Below are 12,608 nucleotides of genomic sequence, written 5' to 3' on the forward strand. Positions count from 1 at the left end.
CACACTTATATTGCTTATCCATTATGGTACTTATTCTTTAATAACACATGTGATTAAAGACTCAGTCTTTTTTTTTTTTTTTTTTTTAAATTTATTTTTGGCTGTGTTGGGTCTTCGTTTCTGTGCGAGGGCTTTCTCTAGTTGCGGCGAGCGGGGGCCACTCTTCGTCGCGGTGCGCGGGCCTCTCACTATTGCGGCCTCTCTTGTTGCGGAGCACAGGCTCCAGACGCGCAGGCTCAGTAGTTGTGGCTCACGGGAATAGCCACTCCGTGGCATGTGGGATCTTCCCGGACCGGGGCACGAACCCGTGTCCCCTGCATTGGCAGGCAGATTCTCAACCACTGTGCCACCAGGGAAGCCCCAAGACTCAGTCTTATATTCTAGAGTAAGTTCTAACAGTTTGGAATCGTTGGAGCTGCATTCCGCACAGTGCTGCTGCTTCTGTGATTTGGAAATGGGCACAGTAGTTATGAAGACGAAAAAGTAGAACTAGAGTTACTTCATTCTCTGTTACCACTTTCAGAGTTTTTGTGTTTAAAGTTTAAAACAGTGAAACGGTGCTGATTATTTACTGAAGATAATTTTGTCAAAGGAAGGGGGTCTTAAAAATGATCCACTCTAAGTGTCAGATCTACTAGGTGTGCCGCTGCTATAGCACCAGTATTACTTAAGCGTGGAAACTCATAGAGGTGGAAACACAAAAGCTGTGAAAATTTTCTGCCATTTTGCTAACATCAAATTATGGTGAATGCCATTCTGAACTTGGGTGACATTTTGAATTTGTATGTATGGATGGATGATTTTGTATATTTATTTCTATGCTTGCTTTAGATTTTAAGACTCGTAGTTTGTTTACATTGTAAATCTTTTGCTTGTCAAAAATAATGCCATTGCATTATGCTAAGTGAAATAAGTCAGACAGAAAAAGATAAATACTGTATGATATCGCTTATATGTGGAATCTAAAAAATACAACAAACTAGTGAATATAACAAAATATATTATAGAGATATAGAGAACAAACTAGTGGTTACCAGTATGGGGGCGGGGGGGCAATATAGGGATGGCAGAGTGGGAGGTACAAACTATTGGGTGTAAGTAAGATAGGCTCAAGGATGTACTGTACAACACAGGAATGTAGCCAATATTTTGTAATAACTGTAAATGGAATGTAACCTTTAAAAATTGTGTATAAAAAAATACTGCCACTGAAGTAAATAAAGTGAAAAATGGAGCATTGAAAAAAATGAAAGAAAAGAAAACACTGTGCCTAGGGAGTTGAGATGCAATTCTTAAGAAACCTCCCTCCTGGTTAAGTTGATGTAATTTGAAGTTGATAGTTTTTAAAAAGTAACCCAGTCCCATGTACTCTCCTGTTGACTCCCCTGCACATTGCTAATTTCCCTGTGCTCCTTCCCACACTCCACCCCTTACACCACAAACACCAGACTGCTTTTGATTGTTCACCAGTCCTTCATAACAACTTGATTACATCAAAATGAGTTTGTTTAAATTGCAGTATTAGTTAACAGTGTGTTTATGGCCCATTAATTCTCGTTTTCAAAGCAGGGAATTTTTTAAAATTGAATGAAAACAAAGTAAAAGTAATTTATAATGGACCTTTCCTGTTCCACTTAACTTATTATTGCATTGTTGTTGGGAAGCATTCTAAATATTCATCAGTAGAGCACATGTTAAATTATGGTGCATCTGTATAATGGAATAATATGCAGCCACCAAAAAGTGTGGCTGTTCAGTTTTTTAAAGGGCTGTTCTTTTAAAAACTGGTATTCTATATCAGTACTATGTGAATTCTAAGAAGTATTTATTTATAGCCAGGTTTAGAAGAATGCTACAATTTGTGCAGAAAATAGGGAATGTGTATGTTTGAATATCTAAACGCTAAATATCTCTAAAAGGACACTTGAGAAATAGATTACAGGTTTTTTTTTCCTTTACTTACCACATGCATATTTTTACTTTTTTTTTTTTTTTTTAAGTTAAACCTTGTTGGCACAAACTACATCATAATAGTAAGAGCATCAATCCCACAAAGAACATCACTGGTCATCCCACCCCCACAAAACACCTGAGCCACTTCTCAGAGCTCTGTGTTCTCAGCTGGTGGCAGGACCAGCTCAGAGTTCTGGAAGGCCCTCTCTTAGTTCACAACAGATGATACCCGCCCTGTAAGGCTGGATGACAACCCAGTGTCAGAGCTCCTGTGTGCCTAGGATACACTGCTGTCTTTCTGTACTGGAGGTTGGAGCCCACGTAGACTCACGGGCCTCTCTTCAGCCTTAAGGAGCTGAGATACAGATCTCAGGGTAAGACTTCCATCGTTCCCTGCTAAACTGCTCTCTCATGGAGCTAAATGTCAAACCTTTGAATGTGAGCAAAAGACACACCTGAGCGTTTTTAATTATTTGCAATTTATGCCCCATAAAATTCCAAAAAACAAAATGTGAGGGAGCATTACTAAATTTATGGATAATGTAAAACTGGACAAGTACAAGTAAAAGTAGATTGGAATCCAGTAACAGGAGCTGGACACTTGTTGTTAGTAGTTATTAGAAGTACCTAGAATAAGTTAATGACTATAGTTGAACACTTAATTTAGCTTTGAATTTCTTGGCACATAAGAAAAGGGAATATAAAGTATATTGTCTTTATTTGAAGCCAGCATATCCGAAGTTTTGCCTAAGGAAATGGAGATTTTCTGATGCTCAATTCAAGAGGGAAATTGAAATACAGATACTTATTAAAAATATATATAGGCTGACTCAGGTGTTCATGGCGGTTAGTGCCTGTCAAGGTATTAAAATTAGCTAGCCAAAACGTGCCAAACCTCGCAAGATATAGTCTCGCTGTGTGTCAGATCCACCTCTCTTTCTCTGCAGCCACCCTAGTAGCCCAGGTACCATGCCTCATCTGGAACTTCTTCCAGGCCTCCCAACACACCTCACTCATCCATTCTCACTCTCTTCTCGAGTCTCCAAGCTGTGGTCAGGGGTGCCTTTCTGGATTGCAGATCTGATCCTAAACTGTCACTGGCCCTATCCTATGTACTTGAAACTCGTATGTCCCTTGGTTTTAGGATGTAAGCCCCTCCCCCACACCCCTCCACGTCCCCCCACCTCCGCAGCTACCCTCTCTCCTTGCTGTCTCTGTTCCAGCCTTGTTTCTGGCCAAGCGCCCTTTATACACTCTCTCTTACAGCATGATCCACCGGCCCATGCCAGCTCTTCTCTCTTTGGATCTGAGCTGCATCATCATCAGAAGCTTCCCTGACCCCAAGGGCTCCCTCCCCACTGTTTGTTCTCATGACTCTCTGCCCATCTCAGGAGTGCTTATTTCTGTTGCGATGTCCTCCCTCCTAAATCGTAAGCTGTGTGGACTCGTTGATCCCCAGCTCCACACCCAGTGCCTAGTGTGCAGGAAAGGGTCAGTAGATATTTGAGGGAAGGGGACCGTCCGTCAGTGGTCTAGCCACTGCAGCAGCCTCCCAGCCTCCCTCTGCAGTGAACATTATACCACGCTGAGACATTTCTCCTTGAAGCTCAGCTCTGATCACCTCATTGCCTTATGTCAACACTTTCAAGAGGTCCCCATTTCCTACAGGATACAACCCATATCCCTACTTAGCCCTCCTCTACCTGGGCCCTTGTTGCATTTCCAAACTCATTCCTCCCTGTCTCCTTAGTCCTCACGGTGTAGCTAGAATGAAGCACTCCAGGCTGCTTCTGTGCAAGCGTTCTCTCAGCCCTTCTCCACATGTTCAAATCTTAACCATCCTGAAAGTAAATACCCTTAATTGAAAATAATGCTTCCATTGTCCGAACTGAGTACCTTTGACATGGTACTTATTTTCTATCTAAATTAAAGCTACTTTCTGTACATCCCATATTGGCTTATAGTCCTGTATTGTTTCTAGCATGAGCCTCACTTACTAAGTAATCATAAAAGTATGTTAAATGAGTGGGAACTTGTATTAATTATTTTGCATCTTTGTAAGCCAGTCTTTAATAGGAACCATTTCCCCTCTGGGTGCTGTAATTTGTTAATGAAGTATCTGTTTTTACATATATAACAAATGGCCAGTCAGCTACAGATTCTCCTGTTCTTTTAACTATATCTACAGATTAGTGAATATGAATACAATTCATGTACTGCTTTCTGCACATATTTCAGAGACCTCATGAATCTCTTATTACAAGGATATATAGTATTCTATACTGAATGCAAGAAAGTAAAATGAAACATACATACAGCATGTCATTATTTCAAGGGAAGACTGCCCAAACTAGCATTCTCTTCAAAAAATAACCAGTGAGCCATAGAACTTGTTTCTAGCAGGGTGTCACTTCACCACCTCTCTGAGCCACCCCGGCCCTCTACTGCCCTCCAGCCAGCATGGTGGAGGTCTTACCCGGATGGTTACTGCTTTGACTCCTGCGATGAGAGAGTAATCCCCACCTCCATCTCATTTCCAACAGGCTGATTTAAACTGCAGTATTCAAGATGATGCCGGGGCTTTTTACGGCGTGACCAGTCAGTATGAGAGTTCTGAGAACATGACAGTCACCTGTTCCACCAAAGTTTGCTCCTTTGGGAAGCAAGTAGTAGAAAAAGTAGAGGTAAGTTGGCCTCTGTATGCTGGAACCTTCATTCAGGGCGGCCTGTCGCCTTCCTTTAAAACTAAACTGGGGCAGAGGGTTTTATTTTTCTAGTGTCTTCTCCTTCCCCTCCCACTCCCCCCCCCCATTACTTCTAAGAAGGCAAAATGATTTGAAAGCAACTGAAAGAAAGAAGGCCAGTAGTAATCCTGTGCCAGCCCTCCGACTGTCTGAAGCCAGCCCTGTGCTTGCCAGTGTGTCAGTCCTGCAGGAGGCCTTGGGATGGGGGGATGCAGGGGGGCTGATATGGAATCTGTTAGAGATAGACCCTGCTGCCCAGTAGATGGTACCCCTTCTACCCCAGGTTCCAGGTTCAAGGGCACTTCCAGGCATCTTGATAACAACCAAGGTGGTCCTGAGCTGATTGGCACCTGCCTTCTAGAACCCTGATGCCTTGAGTTTGGTTTTTGCTTTTGCCATTTCCACTCCCTTCATCTTAATTGTTTTAAATATATTTCAGTACATACTGGGACCAAAAACCTATTTATGGCTTTTATAGTTCATGCCTCCCTCCCCTTCAAAAAATGGATATTCATTTTACCGGGGTGGGTTGCTTTTTGTGAATAATGTTTGCAGGTGATATTTCATTTAGAGTTGTGGTTTCCGTTGTCTTCTACCCATCACCCAATTCATCCGTGCTCAGTGAGTGGTGTTTATTCACAGATGTCCAGGAGCCCTACCTGACTTTGTGTTGAGGCATGAGAGAGAGGATGCATTGGGTGGAGAGAGGGAGCAGGAGATGTTTTTCAAGACTTTGGGCTGAACAAGGAGAATTTGGGATGCTGCAGGCCCTCATAGCTTCCCGAGCACAGGATGGGCATCCTGAGAATGGTGTTAAGGAGGGTTATGCTGGTAGAGGAGGATGTAAGTGAGTTGACTAGATGGTAGCTGTAAGCTTACGTGTCATGAGCTTTACTAAAAGGGTGGTAGTGGGAATCCAGGGAGACACTTTGAATGGTACTTAGAAACTGACTGGATATTAAATATTAAAGAGGAGGAAGAGTCAAAGATCACATGTTTTATGCTTAGAAGGACAGTGCAGCCACCAGCAGAAATAAGTAAATAAGATGTTCAACTGGAAATAGTCAGGGGCGAATATAGATGCAACACTAGGATTTGGGAGACAGGTAAAGACTGAAAATATCAATTGAGAATCCTAAGCATTAAGGATAATCAAAGCTGTGGGAATGGAGAGCTAGCTGCAGAGAGGGAATAGCAAGGAAAATAGGGATAAAGATTAAGTTTGGAGAGTGGCAGCCAGACCTGGGGTAGGTGGAAAGGGAGACATGAACAGAGAAGCCGAGGACAAAGAAGGGTGGGGGCGGGGTGGGGAAACCAGCTCAATGCAGTGTCTGGGAAGTCCAAGGAGAGGGTGGGTGAGAATGTGGCTGTGTAATGAGACACAGCTGGGAGACCTGGAGCCACGTGACCTCCATCTCCCCTGAGAAGGAGGAAGCAAAGGTACCTGCTGGTGGTTGGGAGCACGGAAGGTTAGTGTTACCGTTGCTACCAAATGGCCAAGTTGTCAGGGCTTACCTGTAGATGGACTTCCTGCCTGGACAGGTACCTGTGAGAAAAGATGAACCAGATGAGTAACTCAGTTTCTCAGATGTCAAATTATTCTTCATTTCATCCTCAGCTAACATACCCAAATCTCTTTATAAGTTCAGGGAACAGGGAAAGGTTGTCTTCGACTGATGAAATCTCAGGCATTTTCATAGAGAAAGTGCTATGGTGTGGCAGGTGGAGTTTTGTAATTAAGCCTTTAATCTGCTTGGAGTATATTTCTGCATTTGGTGTGAAATGGGAGTCTGCTTATATTTTCTCCCAAATAGATAGGCATTTGTGTCAAAATCATTTATTAAATCATTTATTTTCCAACTGAGTGGATCTGTCCCTTTTAAGTTACTGCATATACTGGGGGCTGTTCCTGGAGTCTATTCTATTCCACCCGCTATTTATCTCTACATGTCCCATTATTGTGTTGATGTGATTACAGTGGCTTTATAGCATGTTCTGATATCTGCTGGGGCAAGTCAATCTCACTGCTCTTCTTTTTCATATATTTTCTAGGCAGGTAGCCAGCATTTATTCTTCCAAACTATGAGATCATTTTAAAAATGTAAAGAAAAACAAAAATCTTGTTTGAGCAACCTAATCGTTTTTTTGGGTTTTGTTTTTTGGCCACATCACGCGGCATATAGGATCTTCCCGCGCCCCCTGCAGTGGAAGTGTGGAGTCTTAACCACTGGACTGCCAGGGAAGTCCTGAGCAACCTAATTGTAATTGCATTAGATTTAGATATTATTTGGGGACAGATTGATATGTTATTGATATTAAATCTTTCCAATCAAGAACCTATTTGCATTTCTATCTCATTTTATCTATTTTAATAAGATTTTACAGTTTTCATATATAGGTTTATCCCTTTGTTGTTAAATATATCTCTAAATATTATATAATTTGTTAATACAATTTCCAATTTCCAGATTTTAATTACTAGAATAGAAGAAAGCTCCTAGTTTTTGCATATCTATATTCTATTTGGCCATCTTACCATATTCTCTTATTTATCTCTAGCGGGTTTTGCCCCCTAGATTCATGGGTTTTCTCTGTTGTATTAGCAGCAGCAAAAAGAGAAGACTTTATTTTATCTCTTCGTTTCCAATGTTCATGACACTTTTATTATTATTACTATTATTATTTTCTCACCTTCTCTCATTGCTAAAACTTCCAACACTGTGTAAAAAGAAATAAAAGAAATAGTGATGGTGAGTATCCTTGTATGGTTACTGATGTCAATAGAAATAGTTTTTGATGTTTGACGTTGGGATTAAACTTATTATTGGTTTTTATAAATGGTCTTTATTTTATATTTAAATTCTTTCTTTCTACTCCTATTTTACTTAAATTTTTTTTATTAGTAATAGCTGCAATATTTTATCAGATGCCTTTTCAGCAACTCTTACTATGTGATTTTTCTCCAATTTGTTGACATCATGAGTTAACACATGTCCTGTGTATGAACCACCACAGCATTCCTGAAGAAAGTTCTACTTTGGATACTTTGATGCATTGTTTGCTATTTTACGTAAAATGTTTGCACCTCATAAGTGATATTAATCTATACTTTTCTTTTTTATAAACTATCAACTTTTGGTATTGAATATACATCAATTTCATAAAAATAATTGGAATACCTATCTTTTTCTATGGTATAGCATAGTTTGAATATCATTGAAAATAACTGTTCTTTAAAGATTATATAAAACTTAGCTGTGAAACCATTTGGTCTTGGGACCTTTTTCAGTGGTAGATTTCTAAATAGTTTTTAGTCATTTCCACAGTAATTGACCTATTGGAGTTTTCTACTTCTTTTTGGTTCAGTATTAGCAATTTGTACTTTGATGGGAAATCATCCTGTCCTCTAGGTTTTCCTTTGCTTTTATTGATTGATTGGTTGGTTGGTTGGTTGGTTGCCAAAGAGTTACATGAAGTAACCTCCTCTAAATCTTCTGAACAATAATGTAATTGTGGTTTCGTCTCTTTTCTTTCTTCTTCTTAAGATTGGGAAGGGTTTATTTATTTTATTTTGTCTTTTTAAAGAACTAGTTTTTATATCCTGTCTACATTTTAAATTTCCTTTGCGGGACTTCCCTGGCAGTCCAGTGGTTACGTCTTCGCCTTCCAATGCAGGGGGTGCGGGTTTGATCCCTGGTCAGGGAACTGGAATCCCACATACTTCGTGGCCAAAAAACCAAAAACCATAAAACAGAAGTAATATTGTAACAGATTCAATAAAGACTTTAAAAAAAAAAAAGGTCCACGTCAAAAAAAAAATCTTTAAAATAATTTCCTTTGTATTGATTTGAGCTTTTATCTTTATTAATTTCCTATTCCTGGTTTTCACTGGTTTGGGTTTATTTTGTAGGGTTTATTAATTTTCTAAGATGTGTACTAAGTTCTATAACTTTTCATCTTTAAAGATGAAGACAGGAAGCTGCTTTCCTGCAAGTATAGCTTCATTGAGTCCCAAAAGTTTGATGTAAATATTTTCTTTTTCATTACTCTTTAGATAGCTTGTAATTTCTTTTTAAATTCCTCTTTGATCCAGAGTATCTAAGAGTGTCTTTCTTATTTCTAAGTGCTTCAGTGGGATCTTCCCAAGTTTAAAAAAAAAAATTTCCAGAAAAATAATGGATTCTGAGTATGGTGTTAAGTTTGGAGATAGGATTTTTTTAAATGAAGTAAACTACATAAGCAGTGCAGCATATAGCAGGTGATTCATGTTGAGAAAGTAAAATGCTTTTACAGGCGATAATATCTTTCTTATGTATTTTGAAGTCAAAAGTGTACAAATGCTCAAATCCTTTTTCCCTCACAGACGGAATATGCAAGGTTTGAGAATGGCCGATTTGTATACCGAATAAACCGCTCCCCGATGTGTGAATATATGATCAATTTCATCCACAAGCTCAAACACTTACCAGAGAAATATATGATGAACAGTGTTTTGGAAAACTTCACAATTTTATTGGTAACTGTTTGTCTCTTTCATGTTTTGTCAGACTCAGCCATGAGGCTGGTGGGAAGATGGCCTGGGAGGTGCTGGGGCTTGGGCCAAGGGTAACTGGCTAGACTGTGGGGCTGGGCCCCAGGTGGTCAATCAGCAGTTGAATTCACACATCCATAGGGCAAACTTGGTTTGGCTCAAGTTTGTGGAAGAGAAAGGGGTCTCATCTGGCTGGGCTTTCTAAGCTTAGCCGAACTGGAATTTGGGAAGGGAGGGTGAGGGTGATACAACTAGATTCTTAATTCTGGCTGCACATTAGCAAGACCTGGAGAATATCTAAAAATCCCGATAGCAGGGCTGCATCCTAGATCAGTTAAATCAGGATCTCTGAGGATAGGACCCGGGCATGTGTATTTTTCTAAGGTTCCCTGGGTAATTCCAGTATTAGCTAAGTGTGAGTCTCAGCAGCACCATAGTATACAAATCATAAATGAGGCAAAAGCTGAGTCAGCAGGTTTGTGCTTCAAACGTACCTAGACTCACTTCATGAAGGATTTACAAGGCCTTATTATTATAAGTAACATACATTAATATAGCAAAATATAAACCCTCAGTACCAGGAGAAATATAAACTAGAATACAGTGGCATAACCAGGAGCGGGGGGAGAATATTTATGGGCTGAAAAGTATGGTCAAAACTTAATGGGCAGCTAAAGGGCAAGGAAAAAACAATGGTGCTCAAGGTCCATGATGGGAAAATTTTCTGGTTCCCCTGGGCAATGCTCTGTGTGTTTTTTTCCCCCTAAATTTAACTTTAAAACAGTTTCTCACGGGGGCTTCATTTGGTTACTTAGGAAGGTTAGTAAGTACAGTGCTCTTCTCAAAATATACCTATAAAATATGCAGTAATGGATTTCATAAAGCTAATTTTTTAAAAATAACATTCCTTGATTAAACCAAAGGCAAAATGCCAAAACAAAATTTGGTGGAAACAATTTTGCAAAAAGGGGCAGCAGGACAATATTGTGGTCAAATATTCAGCCCTCTGAAGGCCTACTTTGTTATTCTTTGTTACCAGGTTTAAGAACTAGAATACTTAGAGCAAGAATTCTTTACCTGGACTTTCTGGATTCAGTGGGACAGTGGTTCTCAATCAGTGATGTGCTAGTTTAAAAAAAAAAAAGGCTCTCCCCTAGTTCCTTCCAAAACCCTGATCCGTAGCTTTTGCCCATTTCCACTGTTGCAAATACAGCCTCTATGGGCAATTTCAAGCTACCAATATTTGTCCAGCTCACGAAATTCCTTCATATTTAACAATAACTTTCAGAGCTAGTAGGAGCCAGCTCTTGTATGCCACTGTAAAAAAAAAAAAAAAAAGAAATAAATCAAAAATGAAAAAACACCTTCTGCATATCAAGATATTCATCCAGGAAGCTTTTAAAAATTCTGAAGGATGGGACCCAGAATCATGGTTTTTGTTTATTTTTACTGCTCCCCAGGTAGTTCTGGTGTGTAGCCAGGTTGAGACCCACTGCTATAGGGGATTGGTTAAGTGAGCCACAGGGAGCCTCAGAGTTCACAGACACGTGATTATGGGTATACAATTGGCAGACTGATAATTTTATATCTAATTTTCATTTATTCCAAGGAGAGAATCTCAGTGGATTCTCATATGTGTCCATGTCCCTCTGAAACTTGGAAACTAGCAGTCCAGGAGAAAGTTTGGAAAACATATTATAACTATTCATTAGTATCCTTTTTCTAATGGTCTTTGGTGAAAATTGAGCAGTTCAAGGTTTGGGGTGCTGGCAGGTACTTGTCATGTAGGTGTTCTTTGTTGCTATTTAAGAACAGATGGATCACCTTAGTGCTCAGATGACCAGAAGGTGTGTGTGGCATCCTGGTGTGGACGTTAAGTTGCCTCAGAAATTAACCAAAACTCTCTGAGTGGATGGCCATCCCCCCCTCTTCTGGAGGGAGTCTAAGATGTTTCTTACAAACCAGTGAGACTGTTTCAGCACGTTAAGAAATATGTCCTCAGTCCCTAAAACCCAACCTCACAGCACAGCCAAGATAAATACGATCAGGGAAAGTTGTAAGTATCTATTACCCACAAAACCCATGTAACTATATCAGTAATGCTCCCTTGGAACACGTGGCTTCCATCCATTTAACTTACCAGGTTAAATTAATTTTAAAACGTATCATTAAGCAACTATATACATCCCTTTGATATGAAGAATTAGAAGCAAATAAATATAGAATTAGTAGCAAATAAATGTTCGCTAGAAATAATAGTTTTCTGTAGAAAAACTGAAATTAAGCCAGCACTCCTGGGTAATGAAAATGAAGTCATCTCACTGATAAACAGGAGAGATCATACTTTTCAGCACTTCCTCAGGTGTAGGGACATGGCCAGAATGACAGTTGCTGGACACAGTTGCAGGTGTTTTACTAGGAACATTAGATACAAAACCTGTGTCACCACGGCCAGTTCTAGGCCTTACTGGCTGGTGGGCTAGACTCTGGTTTCGTCAGAATGATTCAGGAATTGAGGTGACCCTGTAGGTTTGGGGCCTTAATGGTGGCAATCAGACTGAGGAAGACAGCGACTGAATTGTGGGCCAAGGATTCCGATCATCTTTTGAGGTCATATTCAGACATACAGGTTGCTAGAAACATTTTTTTTCCTTCCTCCTTCATCTCAAGCATGAAGCCTAAATAGGATATAGTCTTTCATAGAAAGTCTGCAAGAAGGTAAAATAGATCATAGAGGTTCCAGGCACAGTGCTGAATCTTTTGTAGATTATATTATGAAATTCTCAACTACAGAACTGTGAAGTCATTTTTATTCCTATTTTATGGATAAGGAATATTAGTCCTTCCTGAGGTCACAGAGCCAGTGATAGACGTAAATTAAGATTTGAATTGATGGAAAAGACACTTTGCAGGATGTCATGGTCATGGAATGAGAAGACTTGAGTTTAGGACCCAGCTCTACTTTATGACCTTGGGTAAGACATTTAAAGTCTCCAGACCTCAGTTTCCTCCGTTTACAAACAAAGTGCTCAAGTCTGCCCTCTCCACCTCAAAGGTTATTGAGAATGTTTGCATTCATTCGGCTAAGTTATGGAAAGGTTGTACTAGCTGCTGAAATACAGTGCAAATAAAACACAGGAAATCTGGGCCTTGTAGGGAGAACGAGGCAGGTAAATAGACGATGACGATGCAAGGCCATCATGGCTGCAGTAAACTTGTGAAACAGACATCATGGGAGCACAGAGTAGTTGAACTGCCTGAGCAGGCACCTGTACTTGGAATGAGGTGGGGAATTCTCAGGAATGTTAAAAGATGATATTTAAGTTGCCTGATGGACAAGCAGATATTTTTCAGATTTACCAAGAAAAGGCCTGTTCGGT

General features: G+C 40.0%; 1 protein-coding gene across 12 annotated transcripts in view; it reads left to right on the forward strand.

The window, feature by feature from the left end:
• Nucleotides 1-12,608, forward strand: part of TEAD1 (TEA domain transcription factor 1) — a 264,671-nt gene that overhangs the window by 242,151 nt on the left and 9,912 nt on the right. For all 12 annotated transcript variants that reach the window (XM_036862669.1, XM_036862668.1, XM_036862667.1 and 9 more), the window contains 2 exons: nucleotides 4,497-4,637; nucleotides 9,061-9,213. In XM_036862669.1, coding sequence (XP_036718564.1) covers nucleotides 4,497-4,637; nucleotides 9,061-9,213 — 294 coding nt within the window. The remainder of the gene's footprint in view (nucleotides 1-4,496; nucleotides 4,638-9,060; nucleotides 9,214-12,608) is intronic.

Source organism: Balaenoptera musculus, chromosome 8 (assembly GCF_009873245.2).
Source record: "Balaenoptera musculus isolate JJ_BM4_2016_0621 chromosome 8, mBalMus1.pri.v3, whole genome shotgun sequence".
NCBI lineage: Eukaryota > Metazoa > Chordata > Mammalia > Artiodactyla > Balaenopteridae > Balaenoptera > Balaenoptera musculus.